At 39.5% G+C, this 23094-nt stretch overlaps 2 protein-coding genes across 2 annotated transcripts; both read left to right on the top strand.

Annotated features, from left to right (window-relative positions):
• The first annotated feature begins 955 nt into the window (after window positions 1–955).
• Window positions 956–4832, top strand: fgf3 (fibroblast growth factor 3). The gene is made up of 3 exons (XM_053635658.1): window positions 956–2281; window positions 3674–3777; window positions 4393–4832. Exons 1-3 carry the CDS (start codon window positions 2017–2019, stop codon window positions 4819–4821), a joined length of 798 nt encoding a protein of 265 aa, XP_053491633.1. The 5' UTR covers window positions 956–2016; the 3' UTR covers window positions 4822–4832.
• A 7919-nt stretch (window positions 4833–12751) lies between these two features.
• fgf4 (fibroblast growth factor 4) lies at window positions 12752–21855 on the top strand. Its single transcript, XM_053635656.1, has 3 exons — window positions 12752–13551; window positions 14948–15051; window positions 16044–21855. Exons 1-3 carry the CDS (start codon window positions 13275–13277, stop codon window positions 16218–16220), a joined length of 558 nt encoding a protein of 185 aa, XP_053491631.1. The 5' UTR covers window positions 12752–13274; the 3' UTR covers window positions 16221–21855.
• Window positions 21856–23094: the final 1239 nt, after the last annotated feature.

The following is a 23094-nucleotide window of genomic DNA, read 5'->3' as shown; positions in this document are numbered from 1 at the left end:
AAACAGGCCGACCACATCTGAAGTCCCGCCTTCTGTCAGGATTAAACCACATCACAGCAGCGTCTCTCTTTCACACACACACACACACACACACACACACACGTACCCCGGTGGGTCGATACCCGGCTGTGTGTGCCTAGCTGTGCGTTATAAGCGCTCACGACCAACTAGTGTTTTTATTTAAAAAACAGTGTGTCCAAACAGTGATGTATGGACAAGGAAAGACCAATTAAGAGCGCATTCCCTGGAGGTTTTAAAGCATGCATATTCTCTATAGCAAGCGCCGGTGTTACGCCAAAGGGCAAGCACATTTGTAGATGATGGTGCTAATTACGAGAATGGTAACCATAATGTGACCAAGATGGAAGCAATTTAGGCAGGAGCCATTTGTGCGTCGCGCTTCCACCCACTTCTGCAGCTTCAGCCTTCAGTGCTAACAGCTGAAGGAGTTTTTGGGTCGAATTCATACAATAGTGCATTCAAATATAGTTGTAGTATGGAAAGGAAAAATATACATAGCAAGGAATTTTTATATAAAGGTGCGTTCTTGGTGATTGATGTTTCATCAGTTGGTGGGACTATAGAAGGCAAGTCTGGACTACACTGCCGGATGTTCTTTCCGCACATGGCAAGGATACCCGTCTGCTCTTTGCTCTGATCCTCTCTGGACTGTCATGAAGGACAAAAAAGGTCTCGATCGGTCGATTCTCTTCAGTAAAAGCATCCTATACCCCCCTTCCCGACTGGGCCTTTTATGTGTAAGAATATCCGACACGATGCTCAACGGAGGAATGCAACCATTTTTTTTTCTTTAGAGTGTGATTGCAAAAGGAGATCAAGTCGGACATCGTGGCCAAAACATGTTACTAGACATGACAGAACGACTATGAGCCGTTATTTCTGCGTGGGAGTGAGCTGCGGCAATACAAAGTTGCTCTGCGTACAGTTATTTAATTTAATTTTTTATTAAACGTATTAGTGAACAATATGCTTAAAATGCATTTTAAAACATACACACGCATATAACAAAAAAGGGGGGGGGCAAGATTAATACATAATAACCCATCATAAACCATTGTTTTTATACGCTTAAAATATTTCAAACCGGTATTTTTTATTTCCCAAAAATTGTGTCGCTAATTTCACACGCATCTGTTTCAAATATGGAGCCCTGGAAGCCACATGTATATATGTGTGCATGGTCTCATTACTGTTCAGTCGAGCTAAGAGTGGTGAAATTGATTTTTGATAGTGGTTGCAGCCTGAGGATGATGCGTATGCCTGTTATGACCACAACGCATGATTTTCGGATGCAGCTATAATTTTTGGCTCTTTCTAAAAGACGAAAATCGGCTCACTGCGTGTGATGCGTGTTTCTTTTTTCTTTTTTTTTGCACTGTGTGTAATGCTCTGTAACTTTATCCTTTACGCTGCAAACCCTCTCGGTTCACACAAGACTGATACCTTTACCTCCCCTTTTTCCTTTGTATCAATTGGTCGGGCCTCGGGCTATTGTTGCGGTGAGTTCCCTTTATTTCTGTGTGCGCGCGCGCGCGCGCACACACACACACACACACACACACACACTGTCGATCAGTGGAAATCTCACGATAGGCCTCCCTGTGAAATCTACTGACTCTTTTTTTCCTCCTCCTCCTCCTCGTCGACCAGATTAGCCCCAGCAGCCTGCTTGGAGAGAGAAAGAGAGTGAGAGAGAGAGAGATAGAAAGAGAGAGGGAGAGGATAGGAAGGACCTATGACCACCGCGGAGAGGAGCCCACGCTGCTGTCACCACGCCGGTTCTAATAAATGGCCACGGCCATTCCAAGGCCAGATTACGGCAGATTAAAGAGGGCACGGTGGCACGCGTAAACTTTCCGCGTGTTTCCGCGGAGCGGCTAGCTGCGCTTCGGCCGTCGCGGCGCGGACGAATCATGATGCTGCATCTTTGATGGGACCCCGAGTGAAGGCTCTCTGCAATCCTGCGAGGTTTTGCCCGTGTCCTACCATGCCACAATGCTTATAATTCATCTCGTGGTGTTGCTCAGCGTGTTGTTGTTCGGCGGCGCGCGGGGTTCGGCGGGCTCGAGGGCGCAGCCGTGTGCCGGGACGCAACCGTGTGACCCGCGACACCGGCGCGACGCCGGAGGACGCGGTGGCGTTTACGAACACCTCGGAGGCGCGCCGCGGCGCAGGAAACTCTACTGTGCTACTAAATATCACCTACAGATACACCCGAACGGGAAAATAGACGGATCTCTGGAAGAGGACAATCCTCTGAGTAAGTACACAACGTTTCATATTTATTTTTTTTTTTTTGACGAATTCAAGAGCGGGTGTCATTTAAAAACACTTACTGGCATTGGTTATGCTGTGACATCTCTGTAAAATCTCCCATCAGCTCGAAAACATAAATGTATTAAAGGTTTCCTGGAGTAAAATAGAAAACAAACTTGGTGGGTCGTCTCGGTATAAAAAACCTGAATTACTGTAAAAGCAGAAATATTTCTATACGAATACTGGCTTTCGAAGATGCGCAAAACACTGCAAAATTGGCCATGTAAATACATTCATATTGATATTCAGTCTAGAACAGTGCAATTTAAAGTGAGTGATATACCTACATCTATCTATCTATCTATCTATCTATCTATCCATCCAACCATCTATCTATCTATCTATCTATCTATCTATCTATCTATCTATCCATCTATCTATTCATTTGTTTGTTCGTTTATTTGTTCTTTTATTTACTCCCGACATGTTTGAATGTTTCATTTACACAGTTCCTCCATAATAATTCAGTCACACTTTGTGCCTTGTGGCTGTTGTACTTATTCATTAATTTGTGCTCTAACTTGTGTTCCTTTTGGTTATCTCCAACTCTGCGGTCATTTGTCAGACGCGGGTCTCTCAATTAGCCGAACGCAAACACGGAATGGACGCGCATTTCCATATGAAAATGGGATTTAGCAGACAGTTTCACATAATGACAGAGAGCGGATGTGTTTATCCAGTAAATGGGATGATTATTCAGTGAGGCTGGAATGAAGAGGAGCCATTAATCACTGAATAAACATGCACTTAAAGCGGCGCTCCGTGTCGTGCTATCTAATCTGTCAGCGTGTTTGTCACTGGATTGGTTTTGTCGGGAGTTGCTCTGTGGGTTGTAACTCAATCAGCGCGACTAGCATGCGGAAAAAATAAACAGATACGTCTGTGATCATAGTAAAACAGGCAAAGCTTTTAATTGAGAAAGAAAAGAAGGGGAAAAAAAGATTAGATTGTATGGGGAAAGGTGCGCATGGCTTGAGGGCTGTAGGAAACGTAAATCAAAATCACATTTTGTTTCCTGTTCTTGTTAATACATTGAGCCATTTTCAGACTCATAATTAACAAATCATTTGAAGTACTCATAATATAACGAGTCATTTGAAGTATTAAAACAGAGAGGGAGGGAGGGAGGAAGGGAGAGACATGTTTGCACTTTTCTCTCAAGGGTCACCAACATGAAAAAACCTCATCATATTTCAATCATTTTTCAGCACTATTGCCTGACAGTAAATTGCAAATGCTGTGACTAATTGAACACGTCCTATAGAATTGGGCAAACACATTTCTGGCCACTTTTTATAGTCATTGTGTGTAAACACATTTCTTTTATTCTTTCCAGGTATATTAGAGATCACAGCAGTGGATGTTGGAGTGGTAGCCATCAAAGGCCTGTTCTCTGGAAGATATTTAGCCATGAATGAGAAAGGTCGCCTATATGCCTCGGTAAGGAATACATCACACAGGGGAAAAAAGATATAGATCTGGAGATGCAAAGCTACTCATAGGCTCAGATGACAAAGCAATTTGATTCCATGGCCACATGGTGGTGTTTTCATGGATAACCAGCATGCCCACATGTTACCCTATTAAGGAGAACGTAACACATTTTTTTAAATTTCAAAATGAAAAGGAATGAGGTGAATGAGGTTGTCATAGTCAGTTTGTGCAGGTTATTGAGAATGTGTGAAGCGATTCTGATTTCTAGTTTCTGATCTCGCACGTTCTGCATTGTGAAGAGTATAAGACACATATTATAATTGATCACCAAACATACAATTTCAAAATGATCATTTGAGGCAGATGTCTGACTTCTGGTAACTAGTACAATGTTGTGGTCCATTAAAAGCCATTTTCAACACATAATAAAGTAAGACATTAAAAGAAAATTTGCTTAGTGAATATCCATTTTATCTGGCTGTTATTCATTCCAAGAAATTAATTAAATGAAGGTCCATACACTAAAAAAATGTTTTCATCTAACAAAAATAGTCATTATCATACATTAATTCCATGCCCTTTCTGCAAGTCTAACAGATACTTATTCCCATGCCCTTTTAGGAAGTCTTTAACAAGGAGTGTGAATTTCTGGAGCGCATTCACGAGTTAGGCTACAATACGTACGCTTCACGGCACCACTCGACAACTCAGCACTCAGGATCCAGTGGACGGGGCAACAAGCATCGGGCCTTTGTCAAGAAGCAGTGGTACGTGTCTATTAATGGAAAAGGTCGGCCCAGGAGGGGCTTTAAGACGAAGAGCACGGACAAAGCTTCCCTCTTCCTGCCCCGTGTTTTGGGCAACAAGGACCATGAGATGGTCTCACGTCTCCTGGAGAGCAGACAAGATGAGACAAGCCATCAAAGATACCGCATGGGCCATGCTGAAAGAAGGAGTCGGAGGCACAAGGAGCCCAAGCGTCATGACAGAAGGGGTAATAGACGCAAATCTGGCCACAAAAAAGAGACTTCAGATGGACGATTGGAATAGACAATTTCAAGGAGGACCTTTCAATGGCAATATGCTATCATTTAAGATATAAAGATCTTTTCCTTATATTAAGAGAAGCATTTTCTCCTTCATATTTTATTCCTAAAAAAAATCTTGCATTTGATATGTAAGGACAATCCAAATGCATTTATATGACCAAAACTGAATACTGCTGGATGTTTTCAGACATGTGCATCAGGAAGATGTGTATTGTAGAAAGATGTATAGTCACTTTCAACATTTTCTTTCTCCACTCTTAAGCAAATCATTTTTTAAAAGATAAAATTAGGGAATTTGGATAAAAGTGCCGAAGATGTGTTATATTGTTGGACTAAAAGACTTTATAGATAAGGTGTCCAGAAAAGCACTTTTTATCACATTAACATGTATAGTAGGTGACAAAGGTACATAACAGAAGAAACAGAGGGATTTTTACAAAATGCGATGTGATAGTCTACTGTCCTTAAACTGCAATGAGAAGTACTTTGTATATTACTAATGTTATGCATATTTATTTTGTCCATGTGTTAAGTTATTGATGACATAGTTTCTACAGTTCAATAATAATAATAATAGCCTAAACATTGTCATTACCTTTAGAAGAAAATCATGTCGTTTGTGCTCACACGAGCAGAAGAGTGAACACAGTCTCTGGGTTGATATCCAAAAATACTTTTCATTTGTCTACAACTGAGAAGTTAATATATCATTGGTCACTTGTAAAGTCATGAATGAATTTTCTTATGTATTGAACACTGTAATATGTGGCAGCGTATAGTAAAGATGTGCTGTTCAACACTGAAAGCTACATGTGGAGGAATGTCACCAATAAATTATATGGAAATATAGATACATATAAATGTTGCATTTAAGTTTTTTTAATAAAAAAAAGGGGGAAATCTCCAAATCTTGCAAAGAAAATGCAATTCGTACAGCTGAATTAAATAGGAACATTCGACTTTTGACAAACTTTGGTTTCAAATTGTGAATTAAGATCTTAAGGTCTGTTAATTCATCTCAAACTGAATGTTTAAAGCCTACTTATTTATTTATTCCTGAACAATTTAGGCAATATATTTCAGCTCGATCAAACAAAGTTACATAAACCATATAATTGATTCTCAATAATACTGATCCTAATGCATAATGCATTTCCCCCCCAAAGATGCAGCTCATTCCTGCTCAGTCCACCTGTTAAAGTGATCACACAGGTACACAGGTCTCTAAACAGTCCCTCTAAAAGGGACTCTCTCTCTTGGGATGGCCCCTTTTCTTCTCATTCTGCAGTAAGAAACTTCATCTGCAAGAAAATGTTTTTAAACGGGGATAAAATTGTCTGCACGACTTTGTAACCTGCAATTCAAATTGTACTATTTGCTCGATTAAAGGTGGTAAACTTGGTTGAAGAGGCTCAAGAGGCTCGCAGCTTTTGAAATCTATACGAGAAAAGTGAAATGTTATCCTATACTTTTGAAAGCTTTCTGATGGTCGACAATGGCTTATCTCAGGGGGAACCTGGGAAGCTGTGCTGTCTGAGACATTCTTTAACCGTTTTTCAAAACGGCTAAAGCTGGCAATGTGGAAAACAAGACAAATCTCTAGGGAATGTGAAAATTGTTCTATAGAAATGGTTACACATTGTTATAGTTTGGCATGAATAATAAAATCTAATATTACTTAAAAGGCATGCAGGAAAATAAGTGGACAAAAACTCTCCGAATCTCTGATATATTTCATCTTTGAAAATCAGCATCTGCACCTTTGCCAATATGTTACTAATATACTGAATATATAGACGTTTTACTTTCAGTGGGCTGTTATGTGTCAGTCTTTGACAAAGATTTATTTGCTTCTTTTATTTTAGTTTTTTTTTGTTGCTATTATTTAAGCTTATGTTAATAATTTAAATAAATGAAAATATTTATTTAAATGATTTGACGTGAAAGTATGCCAACAATGCATTCTCTTTGATTTTGCTCTTTTCATATTGTTGGTTTTCTAGATCACTTTAAATAAAGTAACAATTTCTAAGGCAACCGATAGAATGAATCATAATAAGTATACAATTCAACCATGTTATATTTATAATGCATAGTTACAAAGTAAAACAATTTTCAAACTTTTAAACGAAATGGTAATCTTTGAAGACTATTTAAAAATCTATAAGTTATGTGCGTTCATACAGTCCATGTAAAAAGTCCAATTTTACAAACAAACAAACAAACAAACAAAACAAAACAAACAAACAAAAAAAAAGCCGCTAAAACGCATCTGGGTGAAAAGCAGGTTTTGCTGTGCTCATTGGTGCTTGCTTTTCACATCTATTCGGGCACACGTTGCTACTGAGTGTTATTAGTTCAGTGGCAGACAGGGCTAAGCTGAGGTCCAGAGGTGACGCCTTCAGCTGACCTGAGCTCAATAATAACGGCTCTGCCGCCATGTTAAACAGCGAGCGAGACGCTCATTAACGAGGCTGCGAGGAGGAAAAAAAACCTCCTTTCTCCTCTCAGAGCTCGTGTATGCATCCTTGGGTCATAAATGAAAACAAACAAACAAATAAATAAATAAAGCGTTGCGAATTGACCGGCCAGCACCTGCAATTGAATTTTGCGCATGCATCAGAAGCAGGCTTGTATGCAGATTATCTAAAAGCAAATTTGTGTTATTTCAAGTTCTATACGTGACATTTCATACACTGTGACGTTGGCTGAAGCAGGGAGTATGAGCGAATTCAGAGTGAAGGCTAAATATAAAAAACAAACAAACAAACAAACAAACAAACAAAACTAACCCTGGCACCCATTTAGTCAGTGTAATTTTTTCCCTACTCATTTTTGTTTTTACCCCCACCCCATCAGTGTAGTTTGATTGCTCCTCTGGATTTATAGTCTACATTAAGTTTCAGACGTATATAAATTTACACCAGATGTCTTGCTCTTAGACAGAGATGCAGGGCAGCAGGTAGATCGTCTGTTAATATTAAATATTATAATACAGACCTGCAATAGTCAAACTGTATATGGTGGCATGGCGCATGGAAAAATGTCACCAGAAAATGCTATATTTTGCAATGTTGCTAATCTTGGGTGATTAAGGGTTTCACTTAAAACTGAAAAATCTCTATAATCCTTTGAAAAACCGAATGTTCGAACTAAATAGCAGCAGAATTTTGACATTAAAAAAATAGAGCCTTAAGCTATTAATATGTAGTAATTAACCATAAAATGAATGTTTATAGCCTGCCACTATTAATTTTCCTCTGAATATTCCATAGCTCGATTCAACCACATGCATAAAACACTAATGAACGCAAATGAATGCTCAGTTTTAAACATTATGCTTAACATTTGTTCATACTTAAGTCGATCATTCAACCTAATGTTTACACAAATGACCAGAAGCGCAAGGTTTAGGGTAGTGGAAACTGGTCCAATTAAAATCCGGGCTATTCAGGCTCCTTCCCCCGTGGCCCGAGGGTTTCAGAGCGCTGGTCCTCGTGCCTGTCTAATTGGTATGGTCGGGAATTCCTGCGCTATTGACCCATCGTGCTGGGGGGGGGGGGGGGGGGTTGGTTGAAGCAGACAGGCCTCCCACCGGCCATGTGCGTAGAGGTCGGAGGAGTTCAGACGACCTCTGCTCTACAGGGAGCTACCGATTGCTTCCCTGTCATGCTCTGAACACTCAGTACAGGACATTAGTAAGAGTAATGCAGAGACGCACGATGCCAACATCCATTGTGCTGAAAAAGGCTAGCTATGATTTACCTGGTCGCAAACATTGGGGAATTTTCTGTGATGACTCGTGTGAATGACTCATGTGCAACAGAGAAAATGTCAGTTCCATTTATCAGATTTGTCAAATGTCAATTTCCTGCTGTGACTTTATACGTTTTGTTGGAACCGCAAAAATAAGTGCACCTACAGCCTCTCGAGCTCAGTCGCACTAGCCTTCATTTCCTGTGGTTTTTTTTTTTTTTTTTTGTACATGTGAGAAAGGAAACAGGAAAAGATCCACTAACAGGTATCTTGTCCTTGCGACAAAAACATTGCTCCTCCTCTCTCGTTAATGATTTACCCGGATTAGCAGAGAAAACATTATTTGGGACATCATTAGTCATGTAATTAATTTGATAGTGAAAATAGTGGGAGGAGTTCCAATTCAATTCCATTTAATTAAAAAGTATTATTTGGTATAATATTAGTAGTTTGATATAACCTGTTGTCAATCGCATGTGCAAATATTTAATTTAATTTAACATTTAATTTTGTATACAATCACAGTCTATACAATAGTTTATGTTATTTGTTTTCTACATCGCATAGTATTTGTTTGCGTCTTAGCAGTTTCTGGTTGATTATTAAATAGACAGGCCTATTTACATTTTTATGTAAATAAATATGTGACGTTTTATGTTGTTAGAATTCTTAGTTTTATAATATGTTTTAGAATACAAGCTTTTAAAACAAATTATTACAATAAATAAAATCTAATATGGTAATCAGTGATTTAGGCTATAGGAAGAAGCAGCGCATATATTGCCTCGCTGTAATTTCTGAAATTGTCCTATAGAGGGCAGCACTGTTTATCAGATGTATGTAGATGTGTGCCGCTCAAATACATAAAAAAACACCCCGTAGACTGCCATATCTCTGGACCCAAACAGCAGGATCACAGGGGCAATAAGCGCCAGCTGGGGTTGCAAAAGATCAAGAGGCAAAGGGATGGGATACAACGTCTATGTTTTCTCTTATTTAGGGATCAATGGTGCAGTCATAAGAAGGGCAATATAACAGAGGCTTGTTGATTACCATGGCCTATACTCATGCCGTAGAAAGGACGAGGAAGACAGAGAAGACAGAGAGTCCACTTTCTCAACAAGCCCAAAACGTAAACCTGAAAAATAATCATCTGTTCATTTATTTGACTTCGGATAAATTTTTATCACTGTGCATCCTCTGGTTGAATGATTTAGTTAGTTATAGGCACGGCTGTAACTATTTCTCATTAATTCTATATTTATTTTTATGGCAGCGTGTTAACAGAATTAAAAATGCGAAATAAAGACATACATTTATTTCTTTTGTAAAAAAAGAAAAAATGTTGATTGATTTGCTCTAAACATAAAAAAAAATAGTTTTCTTGTTTTGGCTAAGATTTTTTATTTTATTATTATTTTTTATTAGAATATTGCAGTGTGCTCTCTGGATTTTCATGATAATTAATGACAACGACAAGGAACACAATTTTCTTCTGATATCAAAGAGGACAATTTCCTCCGACGTAGAATTCATTTTCTGAACGGAGTCGGGTTGCAGGACCATGGAGAGCGGCCGCGCAGCCCTTATTATTATGATTATTAAACGTGAGATAGACAACAATATCCTACAGAAAAAAAAATCGTCAGTTCTATTTAAGACCATAAATTATTTAATCTACAAACGTACACCGACTCAGACATAATATAAATGTAAGACTACAGCCGAATCATCATGATGACATAGATAGATCACACAGAAAATATTAGTAGAGATGTAACAATTCAAACTGTACACATATAACACAAAGCCAAATATATTTAATATTTAAGAAATAATATTCTCACACCAAAACGAACCAGCAGGCATTGCAACGACACGCTTATTCAATTGGTATTATAAGAAAATCAACCACCCAATAATGGAGCGTTTTTTGATCACTGCTTGAGTCCACAACGTCATACAAGCGTCGCAAACTAGACACACACGCACGAAGATCAAAAGACGCGTTCCTGTGTGCAGAAGACCCCCATCAGCGGGTAGCATTAGTGAACCACCCAACCTTGGACTAGAGGTTGAGCAAACTCGGGCAACAGCCTGAAATCTAGAAGCATTTGGGACATTTCAGTTTGATGTCTTGGAATAAAGAAAGGGGGTCCTGTCAATAGACAATGAAGTGTAGCCAGACGTGAACGTGAGAAAACGTGTCATCATGACAAGGGGACAAGTGCAGTTATTATGCATTCTTATGCAGTATGTTGTCAAATTTAACATTGTTTTTCTTAGTTATTAGTTGTTGTTTTTTTTTTCATTTTATAGGCTACCTTTATTAATCTATCAGTCTCTGTCTCTGTCTCTGTATCAGACACACTGATTTATGCTATCACTAAGCTAAATTAACAATATAACAGTGATGTTAAGCTCAGGCTTCTAGGAATACCTCTCAGAAATAAAGGTACCAAGCTGTACGTTTACTTCTCGCTCTACTGTAGTGGTACCACCAAGGGGACATGTTGTGTTCCTTTAATATGTATATTTTACCTGGAAACCTTTAAAAACGATTTATTATCGGCTCTTAAGGACTAATGAAAGTACCACATGCACTTTCCTATAGGTATAGTACTATACATACTAACGGTCTAAACATGCACCCTTGATGGTACCATCACATCGAGTACAGAGACAAGGATAGAACAGCTTGGCCTTATGTATAATATATTCATTCTTATCGGCATTGCCAAGGGGATATGTTGATGGCAGAGAGATAAATGTGATATCTAGATGTCGAGTATGGTTTCTTTGTTGACTAATAAACAAGTGCAAACAACAACAACAACAACAACAACAACAAAAACACGTAGAAATAAACGTACGTGTCCATGTCGCTGGGGTGGTACCTTTAGTATGTATAGTTCACCTGGAATTGTGAATATAGTCTACCTAAAAAAATAATTTAAGGTACATAATTGGACCTCTGAAACCTTTTTTTTTTCTAAAAGCTGATTAAAGGTACACCCCATCCACATGTCTAGTTAAATAGCTATATATATATACACACACACTAAAGATCCATTTGAATATTGGATCCTTTGAATGGTACCACACCAGCACACAGTTTGGTACCTTTATTGCTGAGCCTGAAGTGTGAGGATGCGAAGTGACACGTCATGTCGTTAAGGCTTTTAGTGTCTCCTGTGGTTTTTGGGTTTACGTTGCTGCATCAGTAGGGAGCGCGCATTCGAGGTCCACACCAGCCTGGGGCCACACACACACACACACACACACACCCACACACACGCACATACAGAAAGCTTGACTCATAGTGTTGATGTTTTACTGGTTTCCATTTTTGTGTCCCCCACGCTGCTGCAATGACGCACAACATTCACGACATGACCACTCGACTCGACAAATGGTCAATCTGAGTGATCTCCGTGCTCTGACCATGCCAGTTGGAACAACCACGTTTTATGCGTGCAATCAACATCAAACAACAGACTTCACCACACTGCGCTGTTCCTTTACTGAGAAACAAATTGCAGCTAAAACATGTGCACGTGTCCTCTCAGTAAAATGGTACAAATCTGGATCTTTCTGGCACCATTCTATTTTGTACCTTTAATGTACACATGTCGTCCGGAAATACGGATATAGTGTACTTCTAATGTGCATCAGTAGAGTTAAGGGTTAAAGGCACAGTGCATGCATCTTTCTAGATAAAATATACGTACTTGAAGGTAATACACCAGTGACAAAGAAAGGTACGGTTTAGTACGCTTTTTGTTCGGAGAGTGTATTGTTCTCACAGAGAACATGAGTCATGAGTTCCTTTTTTGAAACCAGTCTTTAATTAGCATTTGCAATGAATTAAACCTGACTTTTGTTTTTTCCTATAATTGTTCATTTATAAAACTGCCTCCTGGCTGACACAGGGGTTTGTTATCTTGGTGATTTCCGATTTGACATCCTCTCAAAGATAAATTATTTCATCTCTCTCTTACAATGAAGAGAGCTACAACCGGAGTAACAATAACTACAAGCTTCTAAGCTGCTAAGTAACGCGACACCCGGATTAGTTCCACTCACTTTATAACGCGCCATAAAACTTTCATTATCTTTAAAGCGCTGTTATGACGTTTGCTGAATGAGAGCTCGCGCTGACGCTCGCGCACGCACACACGTACAGACACACACACACTTACAGACACACACAGACACACACACACTGTCGCGCTTGACCAATCGCACGCACGCGCGCTGCCTCCTCTCTAAACCCCACAGCTCATATGCGCGCGTGTTATAAGGACTCGGTCCGCTGTCAGTGGTTCATGTCTCCCTGTGATGCGAAGCTTGACCCGTGATGTAATTCCTCTGCACGCATAAATATAGTTGTTGGGGCTAAAAAAGCACGCCATGGCCGAGTTTTGTTGCTGAACGGTGGTCAAGTCACTCCGGACCTGCAAACTTGGACTCGGAGTGTGATTTCAGGGCGCTCGCGCTACCACATCGAGCGCGACTTCATGCCGCTCAACAGCGCGAGCCGCGGCTTCGCTTGTGAGTAAGCGCTTTTGCTCTGTGGAATCTTTTTTTGGGGGGCGGCGAGGGGGGACCGTGGACACCAAAATAGACAAAGAGCATATTTTTAGAGTATTTGAACGCCTGCAGACAGTGACGCGTGCCTCCGTGTTGGTCAGGAGGATGAGTGTTCATTCGGCCCTCTTGCCGTTACTGGTGTTGGGACTCGTGGCGAGCTCGGTGCGCTGCGCTCCTCTGCCCATGGAGCGACGCTGGGAGACTCTTTACTCGCGCTCTTTGGCCCGGATTCCCGGGGAGAAGCGAGAAGTCAACCGGGACAGTGACTATCTCACGGGCATTAAGAGACTGCGGCGCCTCTACTGCAACGTGGGCATTGGGTTTCATCTCCAAGTATTACCCGACGGTAGGATTACTGGGGTGCACAACGAAAACCGTTACAGTAAGTTTCATCATGTGGGCCTATTTTGAGCCGTTGGTCCGAGTGTTTAGGACATATTAGGATACTTTAATTCTTTCAGTACTAGCCGATCGAAATGAACAAAAATCTGTGCTGTCTGATGGCAATATAAAGCTTAATAAAAAGGAAAATATGTGAAATATTGGGTCTGATGTACTGATCTACCCAGTCACCTATCTACGCTCTGGTAACTAATCTGGTGATACAGAAGATAACTAATGTGTCCACTGTAAAAGTTTTCGGCGGCTTTATTTTGTCTTATTATAAAACAAACCACATGTGGAGGAAGTCAACATCTGGGTCCATTAATGCTTTCCGCACCCTGATAAATAATACCACACAGGTCTGTGTAACATGAGATGGGTCGGAACCGGGCCAACATAGTTGGCCAAAGTTGTTCCCAAAGTTGGGTTTGGGATAAAAACCCATCTGTTACGGAAGATTAATCCCAAGGTCTTCAGTGTGTCTAATTAATGGCCAACCCAGATTAAGGTGTATAATGACAGCAGAGAAACGGAGGGTATAATAAGCATATGTCTGTTATAACTACACATGCAATAGCAGTTGCTCGATATTGAGATTTGTTTTGTGTCCCCATGGACTATTTTAAGGCATGACATAAAACTGGACGGGGGATACATTACATATACGTTTTCATTACATACACAGGAGCCTCGCAGCACCTCTATAAAGGGTAGGAGGCAACATTCTAAGTAGGACGCACACATCTAGCCTATATTAAACAGAAGCTAGGCGAAGGTTGTGTGCCAAACGTCTAGAAAGATCTCGAACTCATACACAATATATCACATTTCTCTTAACTTAAAAGATTTGTTTTTACTTTATAGTTCCGTGATAAAACGATCACAAAAGTCTAATAAGGAGTCTAATAAAAGTGTGTAACTATGTATGAAGGGTTAATATCTCTATATGTCAGCTCAAATGTTATATATAGTATATTGTGAATGGAGTTCGAGGTCGTTTACACTTTTTTTTTTATTTTTTTTTAAAGACGTTTAATACAGCCTATGTGTGAATGGTTTAAAAGGACTCCTAGAATTTGGAGTATCTTCAGAGATACAGATGTTAGTCTGAAGATTGCTTCTTAAAGCAGCTAATACTCAGGGATCACAAAAGTCCAATAGGCCGAGGAGTCTAAAAAGGATGGAGGAAGGGTAAATATCTTCACACGGAATGATAATAGGCCTAGGTGTAGTTTGCGAAACGCTCCACAGGCGGAAATTGCAATTTCCTTCAATGAGGATGCTGTAGCGTCCTAAAATGTAAACAAAGCCAACACTTTACAAATGCTGTGGCCCGATATGGCTACAGATATGAGTCACCCAAGGTCATGTATGTATTTTGTTGTTGGTCGCAGGTCTTCTTGAGATATCTCCGGTCGAGCGCGGAGTCGTGACACTGTACGGCGTCCGGAGCGAGCTATTCGTGGCCATGAACAGCAAGGGGAAGCTCTACGGATCTGTGAGTAGATTTACGGCCGGTTTCCGCCTGTAGTTTTGCTTATCGGTGCCCGATGGCACGTCACCCCGTTCTAGAGTTATAATCCTCTCACCCTTCACCCCCCTCCCCCTCTTGTCTATCCTGAGATTGCTCATAGTCGTGTTTTGGTTGTGGGCCCGGATAAACCCGGGAGCGCAGTACATCACTTAGATGCGCGCATTCCATTCTTAGCATTGCGGGCCGGAGTGCGCACCTAATGTCCTGCTCCAGAGTAAAGATGAACTAGCCAAAGAGACAAGGCCACCCACACACACTGGGTGTATAACCAACGCGCGCACACACACACACACACACACACGCACGCACGCACGCACACACACACATACACACACCAGCCCATCCCAAACCAAACCCATCAAACATACTGACTAACAGTCTCAGATTGACTTGGCCTACACATAAAATATGTAGCCTAGAGTAAAATGTTTTTTGTTTTGGGGATTTCTTTAAAGATATTTTAAACACATGTATCACTTGATCCAAAAAATATTTGGACAAATGTTTAGATTATTTACTTCTGGTGGATGATATGAATGCTACAGAAGGTTATGATAAGCCAACTCAAACACACATCTTGAATATATGAGGTTGGTGAAGATGCTCATGATGTACAATCTTTTTCTATACAAGTGGATTCCAAGAAAGATCTCGGTACCCCCCGCCCAAAAAAGGAGTTTAAAGTTATACTATGCCTATGTCCATGAAATTAAAGGTGCACACGATGCACCCTTCACTCCAGGGGACCTCCAAGTGAGGAGGAAAGGGGTTTAGTGCTATTTTTGCTGCATAACAGTTAAAACGTTATGCCATTTTGTTAAGCATATTATTTTACTGCTTTCACTTAAAGATTAGCCTACAGAATAATGTTTTTTTCCCCCCTTAGATTATATTATACACCACGTAATATTTATATTGTCCCAACCTTTTTTCCCCCTCCTTTTTTTCCGTCTCAGGTGCAGTACTCAGACGAGTGCAAATTTAGAGAGACTCTCCTGGCAAACAACTACAACGCGTACGAGTCCCTGGCATACCCAGGCATGTACATCGGACTGAGCAGGACAGGCAAAACAAAAAAAGGAAACCGAGTGTCAACAGCAATGACGGTGACACATTTCTTGCCAAGAATCTAAACGAACACGGGAAGAAGGCACAACACATGCAGCCAATGCAGGGGGAAGCCTGGACGATGCACTTTCTACAAATCTTACACACGAGGTCGAGTGTATCGCATTATTATCATTATCATTATGATTGTTATTATTATCATCATGTATATTAGCCTATTTATAATCGTTCGTTTATATTTCCTTTTAAACAGCCTCTTTCTATGTGTGGAAAAAAACACTTTTAATTTATTTGTTTATTTATCCTTTCTGCTGCTACCGAGTGTTTAATACCTGAAATTCCTACAATTAACTACAATATGGGTTTTTGCACTGTTGGTTTTTTGTTTGTTTTAAATTTTTTTAAGGTTAAGGAGAGGAGTGGTGGATGTTTTGTCCACAGAAAAGAAAGTGCACAAAATCTTAGGCTAAGTCTAAAACCGCATGTAACCACACCAAACTGCACCTGCGCATACGTGAAAATTGGCGTGTGTAAGCTACTATTTTGACCTACAGTTTAGAATGCGTTTTGGACATAGCCTTATGGTGAGGTGCACGTCATGTTGAAAATGAGCAGAATTACGAGTTACGCCCACGGAAGAACTCGTCAATATGACTTGGACATATTTATTATTATAATTACTATTGACTATGATTTGTGATGCTTCAGCTAGGTATAATTTAATTATTGATTTTTTTTTCAACAGTGAAGACTTGGGAAGATGCGAAGACAAAGCAAATTATTGTGGGGAAAACCTTACAGCATCTACTGTCTCAGAAATAAATGCACCAAACTGTACTTATCCTTGTCACATTTGTACCTTTAGTATGTATCTTTTACCTGGGAAGGTGCATGTGGTGTACCTTTAATTAGTCTTTAGAGTAAAGGTACATCACTCCTTAAGGTCCAATTATGTACTTTAAAATATACTTAAAGGTAAGAATACATATTAATGATACAAAAGATGTCGCTTGATGGTACCACTTCAGCGACAAGCAAACGATCAGATTGGTCCAATTATTTCTGATTTGTATTTTATGTTTTGGGTAGCTTATAGACAGTTTGATAGAAGTACTTGAACTTGCTCCAAGTCATATTCATGACTTCCAAAGTGGCATATGTGAATTGCAGGATTAGCATGAACACAGGATTAGTTCAAGTTTCTTGACTTGTGAAATTGTACCAACCCCAATGGTATTACGCACTGAAGCCATTGTCCAATGTCCGAGCTCTGGGGGTCTAACCGAAACAGTATCAGCTTACTCTTGGCCACTGAAAGTGGGCTGTTGAAGTCCTACACCCCTCAAATCTGTTTTTAGCTCTGCTCCAGTGGGGTGGGGTCGGGTGGGGGTGTGGGTGGCTTGTGGGGTGGGGGGCTGAACTCTGAACTTATCCGCTGTCAATCTTTGTCAGATCTATAGAGGAAGGTATCTTCAAGTAAATTCCAGACCACTTCATACAAATGAAGTTCAATTCAGTCTTCCCTGTTGTACATTATGGGCCATGGTGGTGTTCAGGGAAGCGTTAGGCCTATATATATAAAATCAGTATTCAAATGTACTGATAAAAGAAACAGAACATGAAATCTATAGAAAAGTGGCCATGGAGTTGAACGTTTTCCAACTAGATCCTCAAGGACCCCTAGACGGACATGTTGCTTGATCTGAGCTCTCAGCACACTTGTACCACTTATTCAATATTCTTGATTGCTTGGTAGAGGTGTGATTAGGTCTGGGATAAAGCATAAATGCAGGAATACTTGGGTTGAGAAACATTATAGTCTATTCATATTAATTTTTTTCTTTTTTCTTTTTTTGTGGTTCATTCATTTATATTTATTTATTTTTTTTATTAATTTGATAAGTTCAAAGGAGACATATGTCCCTTTCACTCATTCTCTACCTCATAACGTTGTTGACCGACAGACTCCTCTTCCCAGTTTTGCTGACGACAAATGTTTTTCCTGTTGCTGCGTCGCCCCTCGGCTGAAGTCCTGGAAGGCCACTAGCTGCGCCTTGTCACGTTTGAGCTATCTTTACCCTGTGATTTACTTTTAGAAATGATAATCATGGTGGAAATATTTGAAGACAGCTGTGAGACTGCACTATATGCTTGACCGGTAACCCTATATTTTTCTTGATATATTTTGTTAAATAGAACATTGCATAATTGGTGAAATGCCGAGTGGCTGCTTTTTAGGTTGGGTGTTTCAGGAGAAGTAGGCTTACTGCCATAACAGAAAGCGGTTTATCAAATCCATTTAGGACTGACTGAGATGATCTCAAGTGAAGCATTCCTTATTATTATTTGTGTTTGTTACAGGTACAAAATTAAATTAGCATGAAAATGATTTGAGAATGTCCTTTAATTAATTAAAGTCACATTTTGTGTTATATGGTGAATGTGGACAGGGATAAGTGGATGAGTGGATTGATAGGGGTGATTGTGACTGGTAATTAGGTTCAAATTTGAATGAAAATGGTCTTGTTAGACTGACTCTAGAATGAAAGTCTTTATCAGAAATCACAGCCATATTTATTTAGAAATCTTGACGAAGAATCTGAGGAATATGTACTACAGTATTTGTTGAAATCCACTTTTTTGCATTGTATAATTCCTCTGCTTTACTAATATTCATGTTTCTATTCTACCTGACCATGTAGAATTATTCGTTTTGTTTGATTTCCCTGAAATGCTGTTGTGTCAGAGGAGCCATTTCCCTCTTCTTACTTCTTCCTTTCCTAGAGCCATGTCAAACCTCTTTCCAAATGGAGCTGTTTTGCATCATTGTGGATATTGTTTACAATTGGCTGGACGCTCAGTGAAGGCAAATAGCTTCTCTGACCCTCATCATGATCTGGAACAGATACAAATCAACCGGACTAAATTTGCTTAACCAAAAGCGTGCAGTATCAACAAGCACGGCCATGCACTCCGGCGGTAGCAAGAATGAATGAACAGAAATGCATCACTGCCTAATCTAATCAGCCACTCCACAACCGTCTCTAATAGCCTAATGTCCATTTTTATGAGTTGTACTTAAAAATATGAACAGTATGGAAATAAACAATTCATTTTTATTTCTGTCAATTCCTTTACGGCCATTTCTCTGCATCTCTGGTGAAGTTGTTGGACTGTCTGTCTGAGTCCTGTGGTGGTGTGCTCTGAACCTTGTTGACATTTTACCAAATATTGTCTGTAGTTTTATACAGTTCCTGTTCAACATTGTGATGTATGTGCTGTGCACATGACAATACCCTAACTTAAGTGGAAGTTAATAAAGCTCAGAACAACAACAACAACAAAAAGAGCTGTGTGCTTTTAATGCCTCCCTTTAGAAGGAAAAGCAGGGCTGATCAGAAGCAGGGTTTAACCCGTTCCCACAAACCACATCCACAGCTGGCATACTGTAGCATCATCTTAACCAGGCATCAATAGTCCTTGGTCACATAAAACACTAGTAAGAATAGATCACTTTGGAGTTTAAGTATAGAAAAAAAAGTTTGCTGTTGAGCCTAAAAATACGCTTGCAGACGCTGCTAGACTATGCGTGGGCAGCATTTCTGCAGGGACAGCAGTGCCAAGTCACTGTCTTGCCTTTGTTTACTTCGTCCAGGGCCTGGTTTGCAGATTGGGCGTCTTTTACAGACCGAACGGTTACTCCCAGGAGTGTAATCCTCCTCCTTTAGTTCAGAAAGCTTCATGCAGTAGACGCCTGGGAGGGTGCAGGAGGGAACGAGTTTCTGCCCTTCCAGGCATGCACTTCCCTGAAAAGAGAGCTGGAGAGGGCCCTTCCTTTTTCAGAGTGTTGACTAATGAAGGAACCCCCCGACTCCAAACTTCTACAGCAACTTTACTTTCTTTAATTCTTTGTTTAATTCATTTTATGACAATACACCACCAGTTAAGTCCAAAACAGTTTGCTAAGACAACAAGCACAATGGAGATGACATTTACAAGCCAGTTCTCTCTCTGACTGAAGGAATTTTGGCACAAGGGTGTACAAGCTTGAAGGCTTCTCTCTATTTACAAAGCATTAGCATTTAGAAATCCCTGCAAAGCTCCAAAATCTCTGTCATTTTAATGTTCGTTTTGCCAACAAATGGACAACAGAAATAGATCTAGGGTCAATAGAAGTCTGACAGTGGACTTGAATGACTACAGAAGACTCAAAACCATTTAACTGTTTAAATCTGAATTGAGGTCATAGTGGAATTGTAATTAGACACACATTAGAAAGAAAGTAGATCATGATTGCTGTTTAATAATAGGAAAAAAAGAACAACCACAGATTCATGAACATTCCCATAATCCATGTCTAGCAACAGAAATGACCTTCAAAAGGTTCTTTTGATAGCGTCGGTGAATCCGCAGCATCCACAAACTTCTATTCAAATAAACATCGTGCCACAACAAAAGAGAAGGCAAACGGAGACAGGTGTGGTCACTTAATACACAAGTATTCCTGGCCATGAGCTGGAGCTAAATGGAGCTCTGTCATTGCCTGAAAGAATGACAGCTTTCTGCTCCAATAAACGGAATGTATGAGGGTTGTAAAGGCCCCCCTTAAAATAGCTGCCCTGTTCCACCTACCTGCGTCAGCTCCGTCGTCTGTCAACCAAATAAACATCCAACCGCCTCTCAAGTGCCTCTTCTCCACTAAACAGTTTGCCCCCGAAACTGCCTTTATATCACAACAGGCCTTTCAAGTTCTCCAGCACAAAGACTTCACAGGGCACCCCGATGGCTTGAAACAGCTCGCAACGATGCGTTTGCTAACAGGAAGTGCATTGGCTACTAATTGTCTAATCGGTGATTGGTAGAAGAGCTCAGGCAGATGTTGGGGGAAATAGAGCTGCTAGTGCTTGGCTAATTTGTGTGTGTGTATATATATAAATATACACACCACTGTAACAAAATATGGCACATACTCTTAGGAGGATAGTAATATTCAATGTAGTTTATAGTTTAGATATAGTATTTAGTCACATCACTAGTAGTAGGGTTTCAACCTTTATGTCATTCTATATAAAAGTGTTATAAATAAGTCGTTGATTTGCTTGGTCCGTAGTAAAATCAGTGCATACTATTAGAACTGAACATTCAAATTTGGGTTAACCACTGACTCAGATCTCTGTGATGGTCAGATCTCTGGATTATCTTTCATTTTATATACAGCCATCATGAAATAATAGAAACTTTTTAATTGGTTATTTATTTATTTTTTTTACAGAACTGTCATGTGATCTTTACTTGTTGCTGTGAAATTAAACTTTTTTTTTCTTGGTATATGGTATCATGTCTGTGGATAATTCTATTTCCTTCCTAAACTCATTTCAACCCATTGAAATGATGCGTAATGATGGGGGGCTTCTCATGTAGGTTTCAGTCTCCATCTGTGGGTGGCCTCAATTACTGGACTGGTTTTCCGATTCTGCATAATTTCCGATGTCAAGTTAAAAATAGGGATGGTATGAATACATAAAAAAAACAGCCTATCTATCTATCTATCTATCTATCTATTCATTTATTTGTTCTTTTATTTATGCACATGTTTAAAATAACAACACCACCAACAACAAACAAAAAATCCTAAACAGATCCTAAACTAATGATTATTAACTAAGAGTAAATTATTAAGTGCTCTTTAACTGTCTTTAAGCTGACTTCATTATAGTTCATTATAGTTTAGTTTCAATTAAATCCACTCAAAGACAGTAATATATTTTGTATATTGTAATACAGTATATATTACTGTCTATGAGCAGATGTAATTTAAAATAAACTTTCAATTATCTGTCATTATATGCCATTTTTATACATTTATAATCGACATGTTGTTTAGAATGACTGATTTATATAATAGAATAATAACAGAAATCGGAAAATATTTTCCAGTGAATGCCTTGTGACAGAAAACAGCAATAAGAAAGATGGACAGATGAATATAACTGGGGGATGGGCTGAGCTCAACTGAAGCAAATCAGCCTCATGCATGAATTCAAATTCCCACACCTGGCCTGGGCCACAAGTAACCACCACCAAGCACCTGCTCCACCCTTGAACGGCATTGCATGTGCTGCACTGAATCCTATGCCTAACTCCTTAACACACACTTCCATAGACTGCCACTTAAAAAATATCAAAACAATATACAGTGAACAATCACAGATATTATACATCCGTTAGTTCACTAGTTATGTTGTTAAAATTTAATAAGCAACTGGATATAAACTAAAAGGATGCAATAAATAAATAAATAAATATTTACAAAATATTTAATATATACTATCCATTGATTGTTAATATATAAATTATACGAATTCACTAGGTGTAAACTTTGTGCATACTATTGGAACTGCAAACTCAAACTCTCAGCTGATGGTGAATTTCCTTGATTGTTTAATTGTTTAAGTAAAAAAAGTGACGAATCAATTGTTATGCCTCTGTTAGAGCTCTGTTACCGACACTTTATTAAGAAACAGCTGCTCATGTATGCAATCATCCAAATGGCCAATCATGTGGTGGCAACTCAGTGCACTAAATCATGCAGATAAACCTGTAAAACATTTCAGCTGGTTAAACTTAGAAACAAAAGTTCACCTGCTGCCTTAAAAACATGAGTAAACGCAACCTGAAGTTAACCTTTTTTTCAACTCAAAAAGTCATGTTTTACAAGTTTTACAATGAATTACTTTAATTTTAATTTTTGAAAAAACTTGAGTTCAATATCCAAAACTTGTCATGACTATTGGAGTTCAAGAGAAGAAATAAGTTCACATAAACGAATGGGGCTATCATGTATTCCAATGTACAGGTCGACGAGCTTGTGCCCACTGTTCTCAGCTAATAGCAGTGGAACCCGATGTGATCCCCATCTGTTGTAGCCCACAGAACTTG

The sequence above is a fragment of the Ictalurus furcatus genome, chromosome 10 (genome assembly GCF_023375685.1).
Source record: "Ictalurus furcatus strain D&B chromosome 10, Billie_1.0, whole genome shotgun sequence".
NCBI lineage: Eukaryota > Metazoa > Chordata > Actinopteri > Siluriformes > Ictaluridae > Ictalurus > Ictalurus furcatus.
The sequence above is the reverse complement of the archived record's forward strand: the minus strand, read 5'-3'. Positions and strand labels throughout refer to the sequence as shown.